Source organism: Nerophis lumbriciformis, linkage group LG03 (genome assembly GCF_033978685.3).
Source record: "Nerophis lumbriciformis linkage group LG03, RoL_Nlum_v2.1, whole genome shotgun sequence".
Lineage (NCBI taxonomy): Eukaryota > Metazoa > Chordata > Actinopteri > Syngnathiformes > Syngnathidae > Nerophis > Nerophis lumbriciformis.
Window position 1 is genome coordinate 9,837,501 of NC_084550.2, and position 23,316 is coordinate 9,860,816.

General features: G+C 41.3%; 1 protein-coding gene across 3 annotated transcripts in view; it reads left to right on the top strand.

Annotated features, from left to right (window-relative positions):
- vps13a (vacuolar protein sorting 13 homolog A) overlaps window positions 1–23,316 on the top strand; it is a 113,976-nt gene that overhangs the window by 42,779 nt on the left and 47,881 nt on the right. For all 3 annotated transcript variants that reach the window (XM_061933291.1, XM_061933275.2, XM_061933284.2), the window contains exons 31-47: window positions 350–453; window positions 539–706; window positions 788–1,095; window positions 4,166–4,313; window positions 4,392–4,551; window positions 6,434–6,555; window positions 8,443–8,612; window positions 8,738–8,988; window positions 10,835–11,019; window positions 11,086–11,229; window positions 15,485–15,694; window positions 19,168–19,311; window positions 19,377–19,478; window positions 19,572–19,724; window positions 19,795–20,053; window positions 20,129–20,289; window positions 22,480–22,583. In XM_061933291.1, coding sequence (XP_061789275.1) covers window positions 350–453; window positions 539–706; window positions 788–1,095; window positions 4,166–4,313; window positions 4,392–4,551; window positions 6,434–6,555; window positions 8,443–8,612; window positions 8,738–8,988; window positions 10,835–11,019; window positions 11,086–11,229; window positions 15,485–15,694; window positions 19,168–19,311; window positions 19,377–19,478; window positions 19,572–19,724; window positions 19,795–20,053; window positions 20,129–20,289; window positions 22,480–22,583 — 2,893 coding nt within the window. The remainder of the gene's footprint in view (window positions 1–349; window positions 454–538; window positions 707–787; window positions 1,096–4,165; window positions 4,314–4,391; window positions 4,552–6,433; window positions 6,556–8,442; window positions 8,613–8,737; window positions 8,989–10,834; window positions 11,020–11,085; window positions 11,230–15,484; window positions 15,695–19,167; window positions 19,312–19,376; window positions 19,479–19,571; window positions 19,725–19,794; window positions 20,054–20,128; window positions 20,290–22,479; window positions 22,584–23,316) is intronic.

The window sequence follows — 23,316 nt, forward strand, 5'->3', positions numbered from 1 at the left end:
CTACACTGTTTCAATGTCCATTTCTCTGATGATGCAATTGTTGATGACTGAAGTGCTGATATCAACCAAACCTAACCCCCCCACATCTCTTCTGCTCAAAAGTGGGGCAAAGAGAAATTATTGTTTTTTCTCATGTTTTTCTCATAAACAGGCTCTAGGAACACATACTACTGGATCGTCATTAAAAAGTCAATTTTGCACAACGGGGGACCGGCAGCCAATATGTAGCTTTTTCTGTCACGGTTATTCAATGCAAGCCTAATTTGGCCTAATGTTTGTTATTTACACTGTGAAATGACAAGGTGGTAGTTATATCTCATTTGTCATGTCCCCCTCCCCAACTACCCAGGCCTTGTTTCTGAGGTTTTCATGCGGAAGAAAGACACAAAGGTCCTGGTCAACCTAAAGAACATTGCGATCTTTGACTGTGATGAAACCGCCTTATATAAGAAGGTACAACCAACCATACCAACAGTTTAATAGCACCTGAAGTGTATATTCTTGCAATATGCTTAACGTTTTCTGGTTATCTTCCAAGGTTGTGTCTATAGAAGACAAGGAGGTATTCGCCTTCCAGATGGTCAACTATACATGTGCAACAGAGGGTGACGCCTACCTGGACATGTCTCAAGTTGACATCTCCGTCACTATGACTTTAGGGTGCATTCAGGTCATCTTTCTTAACAAGTTTGTCTCCTCCATACTGGTGAGAATGAACAACTCCACCACTATCTGGCATGGCTGTTACCTCTACTTTTACTACAACTTTGAAACATTTATTGCGCAGGCATTTATAAACAACTTCCAGGAGGCTAAAATGGCTGTGGCTGAGGCAACGCAGCAGGCAGCCGAGAAGGCAGCATCAGGCGTAAAGGAGCTGTCAGGGCGGAGCATGCGGATTTCTCTCAACGTCGGCTTGAATGCACCTATCATCTTCGTCCCTCAGTCCTCTTCGTCCAGGAACGTCCTGGTGGGCGACCTGGGCTTCCTGTCTGTAAAGAACCACTTTGCCACGCAACCCTATGAAAGCAACGTCAATGTCCCGCCTGTGGTGGACGTCATTGAAGTCAAGCTGACAGACCTCAAGATGTACAGGTTAGGCATCCATTTATCTTATCTTTGGAAAGACTTGTTACTAGGGGTGTAACGGTACACAAACATTTCGGTTCGGTACGTACCTCGGTTTAGAAGTCACGGTTCGGTTCATTTTCGGTACAGTAAGAAAACAACAAAATATAAATTTTTTGGTTATTTATTTACCAAATTTGTAAACAATGGCATAACATACATATACACACAGGGTCCATTGCCAGGGTTAATGTGGTCAACATCTATAAAATAAAAACTAAATAAGATAAGGCTCAGAATGGTTTCTTAACAAAACCTTTCTACATATGAAGTGCTTTTTTTGATTGATTGATTGAGACTTTTATTAGTAGATTGCACAGTACAATGCATATTCCGTACAATTGACCTCTAAATAGTAACACTCCAATAAGTTTTTCAACTTGTTTAAGTCGGGGTCCACGTTAATCAAATTTAAACTGCCTCAAGTTGTTGCTCAGATTAAATAAAATGACAAAACTTTTCTTCTACATATAAAAAGTGCAACGTTAAACAGTTTCAAGTAGGGATGTCCCGATCCGATATTTGGATCGGATCGGCCGCCGATATTTGCAAAAAAATGCGTATCGGCAAGGCATGGGAAAATGCCGATCCAGATCCAGTTAAAAAAAAAACAACTCTGCTCCGTGTTTTCCAACGCACCTATTTAAATACTACATTCCACTTTTCTGCTGCTCCCTATAATTTCCGTTCCGCATTTTCCAGCACACCTTCAACACATCCACATGTCTGTGGATTCTAACGCAGTTGCTTTTAGCTGCTGGCATTACACGACAGGCTCTTCTCACTCTTTTCTGTGTCTCCCTCTCACAGACAGCAAGCGCACCTTCTTACACACGTCACATACTGTCACGTCATACGTCACATACGTATACGTCCTCCCCGAGCAGAGAGGTAGCAGCATGGCTAACGTTAGCTGTGATGCTAGCGCAGCCGTGTGACCGACGTTCTCTCTAAGGTGCGCGCTTGTGCAATTGCGCACTGTTTAAAAGTCCTCTGCGCATAGCAATTATATGCCACGCACAAAATCAAATAAAAAAATAAGTGCATAACAATTTTCGACACACGGACACGACAGAGAAAACAGTTTTCGTCATCATTGTTCAAATATTACAACGTCTGTCGAGACGCTTATCTCCATTCGGTGCCACACGCCCACACCATCAAAATGGCAAGGCAAAAATTTCCAGATCAACACCGTATGAAAAAATTAGTGATTTTTTTCATTGTGATTTCCTTCTCTGCATGAAAGTTTAAAAGTAGCATATATTAATGCAGTATGAAGAAGAATGTTTTAATGTAGACATGCAAGCCTTAAAAGAAAATGTTGAAAATCAAGACTACATTTCCTGCAAATGGATGCATTTCTACCCTATATTTTAACTTTAGATTTATTCTCATATCAAACTCTTTTGGCTGTCTTTTTGACACTTACATCCGGCGCCCCCCTCCACACCCTGGATTATAAATAATGTAAATAATTCAATGTGATTATCTTGTGTGATGACTGTATTATGATGATAGTATATATCTGATAGTATATATCTGTATCATGAATCAATTTAAGTGGACCCCGACTTAAACAAGTTGAAAAACTTATTATACCATTTAGTGGTCAATTGTACGGAAAATGTACTTCACTGTGCAACCTACTAATAAAAATCTCAATCAATCAATCAAAACACACAGAATCATCATACTGCTGTGATTATATGCATCAAGTGTTCATTCAAGGCTAAGGAAAAATATCGAGATATATATCTTGTATCGCAATATGGCCTTAAAATATCGCAATATTAAAAAAAGGCCATATCGCCCAGCCCTAGTTCAATGATGCCATTTCTGTTTGTCATGTATAATTTTGTCTATTTTGTGTTTATCCTTGAATAAACAGGTCAGTTTCTTGTTACCAACCATTGTGTATTATTCAAACTCACCTAATTCAGCTGGCTAGTTGTTATCAAGAGTACTAAAACCCTTTTCAACATGATTCTGACAACTAAGTAGGCTAAATAACTTTAAACGTTAATACATGCTCGGATAGGCCATTATCGGTCAGTATCGGTATCGGTCAGTATCGGTATCGGATCGGAAGTGCAAAAACAATATCGGTATCGGATCGGAAGTGCAAAAACCTGGATCGGGACATCCCTAGTTTCAAGTCAACTCAGCCTCAGATTAACTTTTCTTTTCCCCCCCAGCCTGGCTAACTTGGTAGTAAGAGGCTATATGGGCTCATTGTTCTTCCACCATAGAAGTGGGTCAAAATCTAGTCTTTAATGCAAGATGGACTTAATGTATATCTGCTGCTATAAAAAACATTTGTTATTGCTTTAGCCCTGCCTGACTCGCCAATGAGAGGCTGCTTGAATGCGGTGGTGACGCTTCAAATGGGTTAGCATGTGTTATGAGAGTAGCGTATGTGTGTGTGTGTGTGGCCCTTTAATATGTGACAGCATGTGAGGTGAGTGTGGGGGCGAGCAAGGTGAGGGAGCGATAGCGTGAGTGCGGGGAGTGGCTAGTGTTTTGTTGAATTGGCTGTGTGCAAGACCTCAATAAAGCCACGATTTGCAACTAATCGCCGGACTCGTCATTTACCCTGGAGTCCGGAGCTGTGGAGACCCACTGCCGGGTAGAGTGAAGGGTGTTGCCCCCGAGAATACATCGGCCCTGGAGAAGTGTCTCCCCTGCGCTCCTCGACTACGGTCTGGGAGCCGGAAGCAGGAAAGGTACATACATGTTTGACGTGTTGTCAGAAGCAGCTGCTGAACAATGTCGGCAAACCTCCGTCCTCCATTGTTGTATCGCGTAGCCAAAGTGTTCCCAAACGGGAGATCTTAACAAGGCAGGAGGGTCTTCCAGCTCTGGCTTTTACATGTTGTCCTAGCCCGGTCGCTGCTAGTATGTGAACTCGTTCGGTACACCTCCGAACCGAACCGATTCCCCCGTACCGAAACGGTTCAATACAAATACACGTACCGTTACACCCCTACTTGTTACAAATTGATTGTATTGGTATTTGTGCTGAATGTTTGTACAGAACCACATTCATTGATGGAGGCTTCCAGGGCGAGAGCCAGCTGCTAAAGCCACTGTGCCTCGACCTGAACATTATGAGAAATCTTTCATCAGGCTGGTACAGCCACATCCCAGACATTGCGATTGCAGCGCACCTCAAGCCGCTGAGTGTAAGTAATAATATGAGCATACCTCTTTGTTTGCTGTCAAATCAACAAGTTTCAATCCTCTCTGTCTTCTCCCAACAGTTGATCCTCAGCCAGGATGACATGATAGTTATTTTCAGGATTCTCAACGAAAATCTCACGGAGACCTCTGGCATCGCCTCCCCCAACTGTCCACTTGATTCTATTGACGCCTCCGAACCCAACAAAGACTCGGACAGCTCCGGAAACCCAGGAGCCAGCAGTAAGTACAGATTGAATAGTGACCAAGACCAACTGAATTATGGGCGCAGTAGATGACTCCCATTAGCTTCATTGTCAGTCGCCTCGTACTTGCTCTGTATCAGTGGTCCCCAAACCCCGGTCCGGGGACCGGTACCGGTCCGTGAAGCATTTGCTACCGGGCCGCAGAGAAACATGAAATCATTTATAAAGGACTGCATTTTCTCCGACTTAACTTTGGCCTGTCCCACTAGACCAGGGGTCGGCAACCTTTACCAGTCAAAGAGCCATTTTGACCAGTTTCGCAAATTATAGAAAACAATGTGAGCCGCAAATTTTTTTTTGAAATTTTAAATGAATTAACACTGCATACAAAGTTTTTTTTTTGCTTTGTGCTATGTATAAACTAGGGGTCTCAGACACGCTGCCCACACCTTTATATGGAATTTGAAAGCTTGTGCGGCACGCGGGTTTTAAATGAATGGCGCTTGTCAGCGTCATGCGTGCCGTGATGGTACAGCATATATCGCCCACTACAACCAGCGTGCCTGATCAGCCACACGTTGTATGGTGTTTCCGCTTTCTCACGTAGGTGACAGCAAGGCATACTTGGTCAAAAACCACACAGGTTACACTGACGGTGGCGGTATAAAAAAAACTATAACACTCTTACTAATAATGCGCCACACTGTGAACCCACACCAAACAAGAATGACAAACACATTTCGGGAGAACATCTGCACAGTAACACAACATAAACACAACAGGACAAATACCCAGAATCCCATGCAGCCCTAACTCTAATGGGATACATTATACACCCCCGCTACCAAACCCTGCCCACCTCAACGACGCACAGAGGGGGGAGGGGGGGGGGGGGGGTTGGTGGTAGCAGGGGTGTATAATGTAGCCCGGAAGAGTCAGGGCTGCATGGGATTCTGGGTGTTTGTCATTCTTGTTTGGTTTTGGTTCAAAGTGTGGCGCATTATTAGTAAGAGTGTTAAAGTTGTTTTATACAGTCACCGTCAGTGTAACCTGTGTGGCTGTTGACAAAGTATGCCTTGCTGTCACGTACGTGTGCAAGCAGAAGATGTATATTGTATAACAAGTGTTGGGCTGGCACGCTGTTAATACAGATTGTAGAGAGCGTCAAATGTTGTACCATCATGGCACGCCCTTATTATAACTGTAAGGGTGAAACTCGGTGAATATTAATCCCGGAGTTATCTGCGAGAGACACTGAAATCCGGAAGTCTCACGGGAAAATTGGGGGGTTCAGCAAGTAAGCTGCTGAGCCGCATCAGAGTGATCAAAGAGCCGCATGCGGCTCCGGAGCCGCGGGTTGCCGACCCCTGCACTAGACACACCAATAAGCTGGTTTGATAGATGTACAATAAAACTCCTCATAGGAAGTTGTTATGGTTGTTATAACTGAGTAATATGATACAATGCACATTAATGAACATATCAAATATAAATGTGACAGATTGTAGCCAAAGGCTGATTTCCATCTGCATCTCATTGCAAAGAAACACGCTCCCACTAATTCAGAGTTATAGTGACTTGCATTTTTCATGCACTTATTTTAGCTGTATTTATCTGGCACAAGCGGTAACGCCGGTCCCTGAAAATAATACCTACATTAAACCGGTCCGTGGTGCAAAAAAGGTTGGGGACCCCTGCTCTATATTACAAATCAGAATGCATTAAAAAAAGACAAGCATGTGTGTTCTTGTCTTACATAGGGATTATGAATGATAGGCAAAATAATAAGAAAGTGCAGTTACCTTTAAAATTGCTGAAAAATATTACGCTATGGAACTGTTCAACTGATGTTTTTGTTTACCTGGTAAGTAAGCAACTAAAAACAATTTACATTTGCCGTGGTGGCTTTGTGGTGTTAGGCAACACGGTGGTGACTGCAGCTGTTGTGGAGGCTCATGAAGACAGGCTCAAGATAACCATGAAATTTGACTTCAAGTTTGACTCCATGTCACTGCTCCTGTATCAGCCTAATGGGAATGAGGTAATCCCCCTTAGATAGAAGCCCCTCTAACACAGGTACAGTGCATTAAAATGTTCTGCATTTTGTTTAGTTACAGCCTTATTCCAAAATGGAATCAATTCATTTTTGTCCTCAACATAATGACAAATTGAAAAGGTTTTTTTTTTATTTCCAAATTTATTGAACATAAAAAGCTAAAAAAAAAATCACATGTACTTAAGTATTCACAGCCTTTGCTCAATACTTTGTTGATGCAGCAATTACAGCCTCAAATCTTTTTATATATGATGCCACAACCTGGGCACACCTATCTTTGACCAGTTTCTTCCATTCCTCTCTGCCCATCCCTCTTTGGAGCACCTCTCTGACTTAAACATGTGGACAATGCTGAAGAAACAAGTCCATGTCAGAAAACCAACAAATTTAGCTGAACTGCACCAATTTTGTCAAGAGGAGTGGTCAAAAATTCAGGCAGAAGCTTGTGGATGGCTACCAAAAGCGCCTTATTGCAGTGAAACTTGCCAAGGGACATGTAAGCAAATATTAACATTGCTGTAAGTATACTTTTGACCCAGCACATTTGCTCACATTTTCAGTAGACCCATAATAAATTCATAAAAGAACCAAACTTCATGAATGTTTTTTGTGACCAACAAGTATGTGCTCCAATCACTCTATCACAAAAAAATAAGAGTTGTAGAAAGTATTGGAAATTCAAGACAGCCATGACATTATGTTCTTTACAAGGGTATGTACACTTTTGACCGCGACTGTAGGTGTGCCAGGCTTGTGGCATTGTATTCAACAAGACTTGAGGCTGAAATTGCTGCCCAAGGTGCATCAACAAAGTATTGAGCAAAGGCTGTGAATACTTATTTAAATTTTTTCACTTTTTTATTTGTAATAATTTTGCGGGAAAAACAACTTTTCACATTGTCATTATGGGGTATTAGAGATGCGCGGATAGGCAATTATTTCATCCGCAACCGCATCACAAAAGTCGTCACCCATCCGCCATCCACCCGAACTAACATTTTATCAAAACCGCACCCACCCGCACCCACCCGTTGATATATATCTAATACAGACGATGCAAGGCATTAGTGAGGTTATAAAGCTTTTGCCTGTTAAAGAAAGGAGACTGATCCAGTGAAGCAGAGACATTCAATGCGTGCCACGCTGTCACGGCCCAGACTCACACCAGTGCGCAATCATCTGGGAGCCGCGCTGAGCGCACCTCCAAGCGCGCTCGCGCCACTCAAACTGCTGCAGGCAGCTGCGTTCTATCTTGTTTTAACATATTGTGGCACTCTTCTGGGATCACGGCGGACGAAACTGCTCATGCTCAGGGTGTTTGTGGAGGTTCGGGGTTTTTGCACAAATGTGATGCACCATGTTAGATGTCCCGGTTTTGTGACTGTCGTAGACATAAACAGCGTCGCAGCTCTTGCAAATCACGAGGCCAGCATTACCATCATCCTGATTTACAACCTCATAAAAACGAGTCCACGCTGAACTTTTCTGGCCTTTTTTTCCCCTGGTCTTTAGTATTCCCTTTTTTAGTTTGTCGCGTACCACGTTTGCTGCCGGCGTTGCCATCTTTTTTTTTTTCTTCTTCTGTTGTGGCATATGCTGCAGGTGCCTGCTCGTTTTTCGTATGTGGGTAACAACATTTAACTATGTATATATATTTCCGAATTGGTTTAACTGCCACCCGCCTGAATCTATTTAAAATCTAATTTTTTTTTATTTCAACCGCCCGACCCGCGGATAATCCGCGGACTCCGCGGTTGTGTCCGCAAACCGCGCATCTCTATGGGGTATTGTCTGTAGAATTTTGAGTACAAAAAATATGTATTCCATTTTAGATCATAAAAAGTAAAAATAATGGCGTTCATGATTTTCTAGACTCAGCTGTTGGACCCACATGATAACCTGCTAAAGCTGGGACAGTTTGCCCTGGGCACCATCTCCACCTCTGTCACCATGTTCGCCGATACCACCATGAAGGCCTTGGTCCGACTATCCACCTGCCTTCTCGATGACACGAGGCCAACAAGCAACACATTCTCCCCAAGGTACTGAAGATGCAAATGCACTCGTGTATCACTTTCCATGAAGGTTATGCCTACTGCAAGAAACTAATTGTGGTATTGAATTCAAATCCTTTATTTTGCTTGAACCTTTGCATTATCCGCTTCAGGATGATGGCGCTGCGTCCCGGTGCAGAGCAGAAGATGATGGTGGAGGTCAACTATCGGCAGGGCCGTGAAGGTTTCTCCTTGGACACGGTAGTTCAGGACGTGTACCTGTGCGCTAGCATGGAGTTCCTCCTCGCGGTGGCCAATGTCTTCCTCAACGCCCACAAGGAAGGCTTTGCTGAGACGCCCCAAGCCAAGGGCAACGCTGCATTGGGAGACAAGAGCAGCTCACATGCTGCATCGATGGAAATCAGTGAGTCGCGTTTTTGCTGTAGGCCATTACAAGTGGCACATTGCTCCTGTCATATAGAGCAGTGGTCCCCAACCACCGGGCCGCGGCCCGGTACCGGTCCGTGGATCGATTAGTACCGGGCTGCACAAGAAATACATTAATTAATTAATTATTTTTTAATTTTTTTAATTTTTATTTTTTTTATTAAATCAACAGAAAAAACACAAGATACACTTACAATTAGTGCACCAACCCAAAAAACCTCCCTCCCCCATTTACACTCATTCACACTCATTCACACAAAAGGGTTGTTTCTTTCTGTTATTATTATTTCTGGTTCCTACATTATATATCAATATAGATCAATACAGTCTGCAGGAATACAGTCCGTAAGCACATATAATTGTATTTTTTTATGACAAAAAAAAAAAAAAAAAATACAATACAACCCCCCCCCACCGGTCCGCGGGACAAATATTCAAGCGTTGACCGGTCCGCAGTTACAAAAAGGTTGGGGACCACTGATATAGAGCACATGTGTCAAACTCAAGGCCCAGGGGCCAGAGCTGGCCCGCTACACCATTTTCTGTGGTTCACCACCTCATTTTATTTGGCCTGAAAAAGCCTGGAAATAACATGCGTCAAAGTACTTTATCTTTTCTTACTAAATGTATTTTTTCTTTAAATTTTGACAGAGAAAAAAATTATAAAATATTCATCAAATGCATCGGCAATTGTGTAACAATATCATAAGATGAACCCTTATACATTTATATTAATTTATTACTCACTGTTACAAGCGACCCTCTGAGGGCAGCCGTAACTGCAATATGGCCCTCAATGAAAACGCGTTTGACACCCCTAATATAGAGGATCTTAGAATTGTGTGAACATATTGGTCTTGATTAGAGATGTCCGATAATGGCTTTTTTGCCGATATTCCGATATTGTCCAACTCTTAATTACCGATTCCGATATCAACCGATACCGATATATACAGTCGTGGAATTAACACATTATTATGCCTAATTTTGTTGTGATGCCCCGCTGGATGCATTAAACAATGTAACAAGGTTTTCCAAAATAAATCAACTCAAGTTATGGAAAAAAATGCCAACATGGCACTGCCATATTTATTATTGAAGTCACAAAGTGCATTATTTTTTGTTTACATGCCTCAAAACAGTAGCTCCTAATGCTCATGAGGAGGTTGAGGTGGGTGGGTTTGGGGTGGGCGGGGTTGAGGGGGGGGGGGGTGTATACTATAGCATCCCGGAAGAGTTAGTTCTGCAAGGGGTTCTGGGTATTTGTTCTGATGTTCTCCCGAAATGTGTTTGTCATTCTTGTTTGGTGTGGCGCATATTTGTAACAGTGTTAAAGTTGTTTATACGACCACCCTCAGTGTGACCTGTATGGCTGTGGACCAAGTATGAATTGCATTCACTTGTGTGTGTGAAAAGCCGTAGATTTAGTGTGATTGGGCCGGCATGCAAAGGCAGTGCCTTTAAGGTTTATTGGCGCTCTGTACTTCTCCCTACGTCCGTGTACACAGCAGCGTTTTAAAAAGTCATAAATTTAACTTTTTGAAACCGATACCGATAATTTCCGATATTACATTTTAAAGCATTTATCGGCCGGCAATATCGGCAGCTCGATATTATCGGACATCTCTAGTCTTGATGTATTATTCTATTGTCAATTTCTTGAGGTACAAATGTGAAAGCATAGCAGAGCCTGCCATTGACATTATATACAAAACAACAATAATAATAAAGGAAGAAATCTGATCCTGTGGTCCCTAGCTTTCTGGAAATATGACCCCCAGAACAATTTAGTTTGATATCTATGCATGTCATTTTGCTCTCAGCTGCTGCTCCGGCCACTTTGTCAAAGACGGTGATTAACGTAGTGGTGCGAAACCCAGAGATCGCATTTGTCGCCGACCTGACGAGTGCCGAGACACTGGCCCTGGTGATGACCACGGATTGTGAACTAGTCATGAAAAATGACACAGAGAGTTCAACTATGACTGCCGTTATCCAAGATCTTAAGGTTAGTTGCGATTGCATCCTAAAGTTTCTTTAAAGTGTGTTTAATCAACCTGTCTGTGTTTTTTAGGTTGTGGCATGTCCCTTCTTGAGCGAGAAGAGGGTAAACAACGTAACCACAGTACTGCAGCCATGCCAGGTGTTCTTCCAGAGTAGTCAATCCAGTACTTCTCCACAAGCTATGGAGCTCTCCATCAATGCTCTCTCGCTGAAGGTTGGTGCTTCACTAACATGACTATAAATGACGTTTGTGAGCTTTGACAGAAGACATGCTAGCACACATGTAATACAGATATCCTTCAAAGTGGTCAATGACTTCTGGACAGTTATTTGCGATGTCTCGCGCATGCCCCAGCAATAACAAATTTGTCCAATGGTGGCCATGTTTTTCAACCAATCTCGCTAAAATTTTACACACGTGTGCTTGTCACTTCTTTAAATGTGTGTACTAAATGTTGTAGTGATTAGGCCAAACACCCAAAACTTACAGCGGGTGTTTTGTAGAGCGACAGAGTATTTTTTTTAAAATCAACCTGACTTATGAGGGCAAATTCGGGTGTTTCATAACAGTGCCAACTTGAGGTATCAGAAAAATATACGCACCAATGTGTACCCTTTAGCATACCTGCCAACTACTCCGGTTTTCCCGTAATTAGTACGGTTTTCATCAACCTATTCCGGGTTACGGTTGCAGTGATAAAAAATACGTTTTTCATTAATTAAAAAAAAAAATTTTTTTTTAAGTTTTATTCACGAAATCGTGTAACAACAATGACAATCGACACTGCTTCCCGTAACTTCCTATCGAGCCATTCCGAATGCCATGCGCGAGGCTATTTACAGCACCGCTGCCAAGCACGAGGCACCAGTTGCCATTGTTTCCAAACGAGCGAACGATCATGGAATCAGCCGGAGAAAAATCGCAAACGAGTCTTAAACCGAAAAGAAAACTGCAGTCATTCCGTGAAGAATATTCAAAAGCCTATCCGGGAATAATTATCCGTTCCAAAAAGGGTGAAAACTACGCGAATTGCACCTTGTGCAGACAAGATTTTTCGATCGGACACGGAGGAATTAGCGATGTAAAAGACCACGTTGGGACAAAAAAACACAAGTCTAATGCCGTTGCTAGCGATACAAGTGGAAAACTTTCAACGTTTTTCGTCGCCCAAACAGATTCTTTGGATGTGATAAATGCCGAAGTTTTATTTATGATGCTATTGAATTACATTTTAATGAAGTAAACTTATCATAAAGTTACCATATCATTTTTGCAGTATGATCAATCTGATAGAATACATTTGGATTTTAGCCACAAAAAGGTAATGACACCAATGTTATCTATTGGAATTGTTTAGTACTGTTATACTGTTAAAAGTGTTTATACTATTTATGCTTTCAAGTCCAAGTTGAAGAAATCTTGTTAAATGTTGACAGCATAACTACCAAAATACAGAAGTATGTCCTTAATATTTTTGCAGTGCTATTTCTGTTGAAAAGTTAAAATGATTACATTAGAGATGTGATGTGCCACTTTTCAAGTGTCTGATGGCTTAGATTAATTTTCATTAATTTTTCATATTTTGAATTCTTTTGAAAGGCTTACAAAAAAACTACATTTGAATTGTAATTCCATGCTATTGACAGGACTATTAATTTTAATGAAGTTAGCTTACCATGTTTACAGTATGATAATTGTGATAGAAATGTGAATTTTAGGCACAGAATATTTTTTACAATTGAACAAGGCAGTAGATTATACAAGCTTGGACAGAACGTTAACAATGACACCAATTTTTTTTTTTATGGAATTGTTTAGTACTGTTTTACCATTTGTTAACTGTAAAAAGTGTTTATACTGTTTATACTTTCAATTAACAAATTGAAGTCTTGTGAAAGGTTGACAGGATAACTGGCATTAACTGTCAAAATAATTTCAAACTATTGAAGTTAGCTTACAGAATAAACATGTCAATCAACCCATATGATTTTTGCTGTAATATTTTTGTTTTGAAAAGTCACTGTGACTGATAGAAAGTGATGGTTTTAGCAACATTTTAACCAGTCTGAATGCTAATAATCATTTTGCGCCCCCCTGAACCCCCCACCAGGACTTTGTCCTGGACCTACCGGGGCCTGCGGCCCCTGGACCCTGGCTACTAGGTTTTTCTGATTTCAAAAGTTGGCAGGTATGCTTTAGTGTACAGCGGTTCCTGAGTAGAGGTTCCTGGGTAGAAGAGGGACCCCTGAATACCAGAGGAAGCGCCACGGCCGCTGTGCGTAGTCGCAACGGCGGCGGACTCTTTACGCTTTTATTCAAGTCAATGTGTCCGTTTTCACAGCTTGCTGTAGTCGATCCGGATAAATGCGCTATATATACGCAGAGTTTCTATTTTCGCCGATCGCCGCAGCACGCCTAAAATCTAAAAACACTGCTAAAATCTGAATTTGGACAGGAAGTCATGCACAAACACAAAATCAATTATCCGGTTTACTTTAAAAAATAAAATGCTTCATCTTCAAAGCGGACCGTATTTTACATATTGAATCGTCAAAATGGGCGGGGATGGATATGCATACTTGCCAACCCTCCTGAATTTTCCGGGAGACTCCCGAATTTCAGTGCCTCTCCCGAAAATCTCCCGGGACAACCATTCTCCCGAATTTCTCCCGATTCCCAGCCTGACCTGAGTGAGGACAGCCTGTCGTCACGTCCACTTTTCCTCCATATAAACAGCGTGCCGGCGCAGTCACGTTATAACATCTACGGCTTTTGGAGCTCAGTGCGCAACTCCACACACAACAAGAAGGAGACTATTATATATGTCTCCGTTATCCATCGGGTTATCTATAACCCATAAAGTAGGCAGGCACGGAGCTATTTCTCAGCGTGTGTTTATTCCAGCCGGCACGTTAATACACTGACACACAACATCCGGATTCCCATCATGCATTGCTTCAAAACTACGGCAAGTAGTAATGTCCAAAAACATAACAGTATGTTTAGAAAAGATTGTTAGAAAGATAGTGACAGAATAGAACGAGGATGGACAATACAACCCTGAACTCACTCCTTTCCTGCAAATAAAATTGCACAGATGCTGCCCATACCTATGCTCCTTCAAAGGCTGTGCTACTGGCTGCAAAGCATTGCACTTTCAAATACAACAATGAATAGAGAGGAGTGTTATGTGTGTGCATATGTGTAAATAAATGAACACTGAAATTCAAGTATTTCTTATATATATATATATATATATATATATATATACCGTATTTTTCGGACTATAAGTCGCAGTTTTTTTCATAGTTTGGCCGGGGGTGCGACTTATACTCAGGAGCGACTTATGTGTGAAATTATTTACACATTACCGTAAAATATCAAATAATATTATTTATCTCATTCACGTAAGAGACTAGACGTATAAGATTTCATGGGATTTAGCGATTAGGAGTGACAGATTGTTTGGTAAACGTATAGCATGTTCTATATGTTATAGTTATTTGAATGACTCTTACCATAATATGTTACATTAACATACCAGTTGGTTATTTATGCCTCATATAACGTACACTTATTCAGCCTGTTGTTCACTATTCTTTATTTATTTTAAATTGCCTTTCAAATGTCTATTCTTGGTGTTGGCTTTTATCAAATACATTTCCCCCAAAAAATGCGACTTATACTCCAGTGCGACTTTTATGTTTTTTTTCCTTCTTTATTATGCATTTTCGGCCGGTGCGACTTATACTCGGAAAAATACGGTGTATATATATATAAAAGAAATACTTGAATTTCAGTGAATTCTAGCTATAAATATACTCCTCCCCCCTTAACCCCGGCCCACCCCGACCCCGCCCACCTCAAACACCCCTCCCAATCTCCCGAATTCGGAGGTCTCAGGGTTGGCAAGTATGTGGATATGAAGTCAACTTGTCAAAGGTTTTCAGACTTAATTTCACCTTCTTGAACCAAATGCTGATTCTGAAGGTCCAAAATTAAAGAAGCATATTCCGGGCAGCTATGTGCACATATTGGGTCCCTTGTCAAATGCCAGCTGATACAGAGGCTGTGGAAGCAGGGGCGTAGTTTGTGGGAGTTGTGTGTCTACAACGCTCGCCAGGGGGGTAAAAAAAAAAGAAGAAAAAAAGTCATCATTTTGCAAGGCAAAACTGTCGTATTTTTCTCGAGTCAAGTCAATGCCGTCAAGACGCGCCCGCCTGTGGGTATTGATGGAAGACAAAGCTCAAGACGTTGTTTACTTCAGTGTTTATCAAATGATTATCCGCGGATTTACAAGATCTCGTAAAAGTTCACTATTTTGCTGCACGGTGGAGCCTCAACACACCGGCAGTGGGTATTGCCGGACGACAGATTTAATAGATACCCTTTAAGTTCTAAAAATTCCAATGTGATTTCTCCCAACTTTTGCAACGCTAACACGAATCACTGATATTCAACTATCCAGGTTTCTCCTATCATCATCAAAACAGTCATCTCCATCCAGTCGGCCCTGACTCCGGCTGCAGACACCACAGAGGAGCTTGAAAGCCCCGTCCCGGTAGATATGTGGTCGAAGCGGGACTGGAAGGACCTCAAATTGTGGTTCTTGGAGGAGCAGGGAGATTCAGTCACACAAACACTGGAGCCACTGATTCCGCAAGGGGAGTCGTTGAAGGTAAGAGAAGATGAGTGTGTGGTCCTATATAGCAGTGGTTCTCAAATGGGGGTACGCGTACCCCTGGGGGTACTTGAAGGTATGCCAAGGGGTACGTGAGATTTTTTTTAAATATTCTAAAAATAGCAACAATTCAAAAATCCTTTATAAATATATTTATTGAATAATACTTCAACAAAATATGAATGTAAGTTCATAAACTCAGTGAAGCACAAGCTCAGGTTTGTCACTAAAAAGTCTGTCAAAAAGAACTGAAAAGAAATGCAACAATGCAATATTCAGTGTTGACAGCTAGAGTTTTTGTGGACATGTTCCATAAATATTGATGTTAAAGATTTCTTTTTTTGTGAAGAAATGTTTAGAATTAAGTTCATGAATCCAGATGGATCTCTATTACAATCCCCAAAGAGGGCACTTTAAGTTGATGATTACTTCTATGTGTAGCAATCTTTATTTATAATTGAATCACTTGTTTATTTTTCAACACGTTTTTAGTTATTCTTATATCTTTTTTTCCAAATAGTTCAAGAAAGACCACTACGAATGAACAATATTTTGCACTGTTATGCAATTTAATAAATCAGAAACTGATGACATAGTGCTGTATTTTACTTCTTTATCTCTTTTTTTCCCAACCAAAAATGCTTTGCTCTGATTAGGGGGTACTTGAATTAAAAAAATGTTCACAGGGGGTAGATCACTGAAAAAAGGTTGAGAACCACTGCTATATAGGGCTGGGTGATATATCGATATACTCGATATATCGCGGGTTTGTCTCTTTGCGACATAGAAAAAGCTATATCGTGATATTCGAGTGTATGTTCTCACACAGTTGCTTTTAGCTGCGGCCATTACACTGCATGCGTTTCCCACTCTTTCCTGTCTCTCCTTCTCAGAGACTTAAAAAAAGGTAGCGACATGGGTAACATTAGCTGTGATGCTAACGGTGCGTTGCGAGTGGTAATACGAGAGAAAGAAGGTGCGAATCTGGTAACAAATGAAGGAAGAATGAATTCCCAAGAAAAACAGCACGGGGTCCATCGTCTGGCGGTGGTTTGGCTTCAAGCGGGAATATGTTGAACAATTATGCGGCAAAAGCGTTGCTACAAAAAGTAGCAGCACTGCTAATTTGTAGCATCATTTGAAAAGTCACCCGCTAGAGAATGAAGAGTGCTTGAAACTGCATGTCAACATCTCCGTTCGGTGCCACACCAACAAAATGCCGAGGCAACCATTTCCACATCAGCACCGTATGAAAAAACTAGTCAACAACAGAAGGAGATAACGTCCGCAGGAACCTACCACATAGCGAAGGACATACACTATTTGATTTCCTATTATGCAGCTCATTTTTATTTGACAGTTATTGAAATCTCTTGTGTGACATCATGCACAAAAGTGCACTTTATTTGTTTTAAACTATTGTAGTGGCGTTCTGTACAAAAAGTGCACGTTAATTTAGTGTTGTTTTGATATGTCATCTTAGTGACATCACCATGCACAAAAGTGCACTAATAGCTTGTTTTCTTTGACAATCTTGCACTTTCTGTTTTGGAATGACATGAATGTTTGTGCCACTGCTTAATAACTGTTAAATAAATACAGTTTTGGTCAATTGACTTAGTTGTGATTTCCCTCTCTGCATGAAAGTTTAAAATATATTAATGCAGTATGAAGAAGAATGTTTTAATGTAGACACATAGAATCATCATACTGCTGTGATTATATGCATCAAGTGTTCATTCAAGGCTAAGGCAAAATATGGAGATATACAGGTAAAAGCCAGTAAATTAGAATATTTTGAAAAACTTGATTTATTTCAGTAATTGCATTCAAAAGGTGTAACTTGTACATTATATTTATTCATTGCACACAGACTGATGCATTCAAATGTTTATTTCATTTAATTTTGATGATTTGAAGTGGCAACAAATGCAAATCCAAAATTCCGTGTGTCACAAAATTAGAATATTACTTAAGGCTAATACAAAAAAGGGATTTTTAGAAATGTTGGCCAACTGAAAAGTATGAAAATGAAAAATATGAGCATGTACAATACTCAATACTTGGTTGGAGCTCCTTTTGCCTCAATTACTGCGTTAATGCGGCGTGGCATGGAGTCGATGAGTTTCTGGCACTGCTCAGGTGTTATGAGAGCCCAGGTTGCTCTGATAGTGGCCTTCAACTCTTCTGCGTTTTTGGGTCTGGCATTCTGCATCTTCCTTTTCACAATACCCCACAGATTTTCTATGGGGCTAAGGTCAGGGGAGTTGGCGGGCCAATTTAGAACAGAAATACCATGGTCCGTAAACCAGGCACGGGTAGATTTTGCGCTGTGTGCAGGCGCCAAGTCCTGTTGGAACTTGAAATCTCCATCTCCATAGAGCAGGTCAGCAGCAGGAAGCATGAAGTGCTCTAAAACTTGCTGGTAGACGGCTGCGTTGACCCTGGATCTCAGGAAACAGAGTGGACCGACACCAGCAGATGACATGGCACCCCAAACCATCACCCAACCATGCAAATTTTGCATTTCCTTTGGAAATCGAGGTCCCAGAGTCTGGAGGAAGACAGGAGAGGCACAGGATCCACGTTGCCTGAAGTCTAGTGTAAAGTTTCCACCATCAGTGATGGTTTGGGGTGCCATGTCATCTGCTGGTGTCGGTCCACTCTGTTTCCTGAGATCCAGGGTCAACGCAGCCGTCTACCAGCAAGTTTTAGAGCACTTCATGCTTCCTGCTGCTGACCTGCTCTATGGAGATGGAGATTTCAAGTTCCAACAGGACTTGGCGCCTGCACACAGCGCAAAATCTACCCGTGCCTGGTTTACGGACCATGGTATTTCTGTTCTAAATTGGCCCGCCAACTCCCCTGACCTTAGCCCCATAGAAAATCTGTGGGGTATTGTGAAAAGGAAGATGCAGAATGCCAGACCCAAAAACGCAGAAGAGTTGAAGGCCACTATCAGAGCAACCTGGGCTCTCATTACACCTGAGCAGTGCCAGAAACTCATCGACTCCATGCCACGCCGCATTAACGCAGTAATTGAGGCAAAAGGAGCTCCAACCAAGTATTGAGTATTGTACATGCTCATATTTTTCATTTTCATACTTTTCAGTTGGCCAACATTTCTAAAAATCCCTTTTTTGTATTAGCCTTAAGTAATATTCTAATTTTGTGACACACGGAATTTTGGGTTTTCATTTGTTGCCACTTCAAATCATCAAAATTAAATGAAATAAACATTTGAATGCATCAGTCTGTGTGCAATGAATAAATATAATGTACAAGTTACACCTTTTGAATGCAATTACTGAAATAAATCAAGTTTTTCAAAATATTCTAATTTACTGGCTTTTACCTGTATATAGTGTATCGTGACTTGGCATAAAAATATCGAGATATTAAAAAAAGGCCATATCAGCCCTAGTCTTATACAACGCAAAACAAACAGTTATGTTTGCCCTTCTTTCCAGCTTGACATCAAATCAATCTGCTTGACCCTGGAAGCTGGCGTCGGACACCACACAGTCCCCATGCTTCTGGCAAAGTCCTCCTTCCAGGGAGACGTCACAAACTGGACCACGCTCATTAACTTACACAGCGTGCTCAATTTAGAGGTAACAAACCTGTGTGAAATTACAGTGCAGTAGCTCTGCAGTCTATAACTTAAATCCTGTATTAGGTCCATTACTATAATGAGGTGTTAGGAGTGTGGGAGCCGCTGCTAGAGCCTTTAGAGGATGAGACAAGAGATGGCTTCAGGCCCTGGACACTGGATGTGAAGGTACTTATTATATACAAGCATACACCACAATGCAAATTTCATAGGTATAATAGTTTCAGTATGGAGTGATCCTCCTATCTTGTGTGCATCAAGATGAAAAAGAAACCACTGAAGAGCATTAGATGGGCAGATGAAGTGGACTACAGTGTCCCAGACTACAAGACCATCATTATGATCAGCAGTAAGGACCAGCTCAACATCACACTCTCCAAATGTGGACTGGCCATGCTGAGCAATTTGGGCACGGTGAGATTGCAAAACGGTACAACTCGTGTGCGTTTTTCTCCCATAGTCGAACCACATTGTGTCCCTGCAGGCGTTTTCCGACGCAGCCAAACAGACAACGAAGAGTTTTCAGAAGGATGAAGCTCCATTTGTGGTGAAGAACCGACTGGGCCTCCCGGTCTTTGTCCAGTACAGCGACATGTTTTCTCCCATCAATATGCAGAGCGACAACCATACCGTGGAGCTCCAGGATGGCCAAACGGTCGGAATGGACTATACAACCACGACAGATTCTGACCAGTTCTCAGCAATGATCTCCTTAAGCGAAAAGGACTACTACATACAGCCAAGTAAGTTGCACCATTAAGTCCCTGCAAGGCGAACACATGCCAAATGGTCATGCTTCTATTGCTTTTACTGTTCAGCTCCAGCTGGCCACACCTCAGCCCATGTAATCCCCCTGATCAAGGTGGGACGGGGAATGTACAGCGTCATGCACCAATTGTCAGGAGTCACTCGTTTCCTGGTGTGTCAGATTTACTCTATGGAGGGCAGCAAGTTCATCAAGATCCGCTCACCGTTCCAGGTACGCCCATAACTGTTCAGTAAACATGTATGGCGTCACATTAGTGCCAAAAATCCGAGCGCATAAAAACTGTTATCGCGCGCTGATTCTCCACTTCGTGTGCGCGCGCAACACCCTTTTGCGCGCGCGCGACGCCTTTCTGCGCGCGACGCCTTTCTGCGCGCTCTCTGTGTACTCCTGGCATCTCTCCTCGCGCTGTCATGTTTCTTTTTGGCACTTTGGGGGCGGGTATGCTTAGACGGCCCCTTCTTTCTGATTGGTCAGGCGAAAAATGCTGAAAAATGCTCAGAGCCAATCAGAAGTATAGCAAGGCGGGTCATCGTCAATATGTATCAAGATTTACGGAGGAAGAAGTGGATAAAAAAATGTCGCGCGCTGATGAAGGTTATTTCATACCACATAAACACAATACAGTGTAATACAAAATGTGACCCAAATAAATAATAAGACAACAAACACCATAATCACATCTTCCAGCCAGAACTGGTCCACCAGCAATAACATCCAACCATAACATTATTGTATATTTTCACTTCTTCTTGAACATTTGTTTTCTAATTTATGGAATTTCTTTTGATTCAGCCATAAAATTAATGAAATAATATTTGAATTTTGTTTTTAAAATGTTAAAAATAGCCTTTTAATAATGTATTCTGAAACAGTTTAAAATAATCAGAGAACTGACTAACACTGACCCTACACAACTATGTTGCACAATTAAGTCATTTTTTTTTTAAAGCGAAAGAGGTAATTTCAACAGGTACAGCATCCTATGTCATATCTACATGTAATAAGATTTGTAACAAGGCAAACAGTTTGTAAATTGGTCGAAAATCGAGAAAGTTATGGTAATTTAATTAGTACATGTACCATTGACATCAATGTAATGATTGAGGCTAGCTGTCCGAGGTAAGATGGCTACAACGTTGCTACGCTGGAGAATCATTGGTCATATGAAAAATGCTCAGAGCCAATCAGAAAGGAGGGGCCGTCTAAGCATACCCGCCCCCAAAGTGCCAAAAAGAAACATGACAGCGTGAGGAGAGATGCCAGGAGTACACAGAGCGCGTGCAGAAAGGCAGCGCGCGCGCAGAAAGGCACCACGCGCGAGCAAAAGGGTGTCGCGCGCGCGCGCACGAAGTGGAGAATCAGCGCGCGATAACAGTTTTTATGCGCTCGGATTTTTGGCACTAATGTGACGCCATAAACATGCTTGACAATTGTTGTTGTTAGAAAGGGTGTGACGGTACGCCAGAATCTCGGTTCGATACGTACCTCGGTTTTGAGGTCATGTCTGGTTCATTTTGGGTAATTTGAGTAAGGGAATAGAATGCAAAACATAAAGCTACTTATCTTTCATGTAAGTGGCTTTAATATTTTTCATTAAAATATTTTTTTAAACTTAAAAAACTAATATAAAAATTTTAAATATTTTAAATATCTAAAAATGTCATTATATTTACATATTTCTATTAGGTATTTTAAATGATCAATTTTAATTAAAAAAATACATAATTATAAAACAAAAAACAAAATACTATATATTATTCTACAATTGAGTTCAACAATGCAAACAAGTGCGAGAGCTACCATTTGCAGAGTGTTAATTATCTTATTTTTAGGAAGAATGCACTGGAATTAAAATTCTTGGCCGAAAACCGAAAATGAGGAAACCTAGTCCGAAAACGAAATGAATTATTGTGCCAATTATTATTATTACTATTTTCCGCAGGTCTTTCTGGGACATATTGAAGTTTGTCCACACTGCAGACATGTTGCCTCCACCCGAGTCCAGACAAGCACATGCTTGCTGTTTACATCATCACAACATCCAGGTTTAATTTTTAGTAAATTAACGTTTCTTACTGCCTAAAGTGCAGCATTAATAATAATAATAATAATAATAATAATAATAATAATGATTATATCCACTTGTCTTTATCCGTTTCCATATTTCACCGGGCAGGTCGTGTGTTTCCAAACAGGAGACTTTAATGACAGAAGCTTTTTTTAATCCTTTCCGCTTAACAAGCCTTGACTGGGCTTGGCTGCACTGTATTTGAGTAGAGAGGAGACACATGACTGTAATGCAAAGCAGTTGCACTTTCTGTCCTTCAGTCTCACTTAATGGCTAATTACGAATGCATATACTTTTAATAAAACAATTTCCTTTCCTTTCATGTCATACAGATCATCAATCACTTCTCCATCCCGTTTAAAGTGTTTAAGGGATCAACATGTCTGGGTACATCACTCTCCACAGAGGACTTCTGTGTGCCTCTGGACTCATACAGGTGAGCTTATGCAAACTTACCCCTACATGTACAGTCGCGATCAAAAGTTTACATACACTTGCAAAGATCATAATGTCATGGCTGTCTTGAGTTTCCAATCATTTCTACAACTCTTATTTTTTTTGTGATAGAGTGATGGGAGCACATACTTGTTGGTCACAAAAAACATTCATGAAGTTTGGTTCTTTTATGAATTTATTATGGGTCTACTGAAAATGTGACCAAATCTGCTGGGTCAAAAGTATACATACAGCAGTTTCACTGCAATAAGGTGCTTTTAGTAGCCATCCACAAGCTTCTGGCAAGCGTCTGGTTGAATTTTTGACCACTCCTCTTGACAGAATTGGTGCAGTTCGGCTAAATTTGTTGGGTTTCTGACATGGACTTGTTTCCTATTAATGGGCTCGCACAAATTAGCGCACATTTTCAATGTTCCAAGTTAGGGCTGGGCGATATATCAAAATACTTGCTATATCACAGGTTTGTCTCTGTGCGTTATAGAAAATAACTATATCGTGATATTCGAGTATACGTTCTCACACAGTTGCTTTTAGCTGCAAGCATTACACTACAGGCTCTTCTCACTCTTTGTTGCCTCTCCTTCTCACAGAGACATAAAACAAGCGCACCTTCTTACATACGTCGTATATGCCCTCGCGGAGCAGAGAGGTAGCGGCGTGGGTAACGTTAGCTGTGGTGCGAGTGGTAATACGAGAGAGAGAAGGTGCGAATC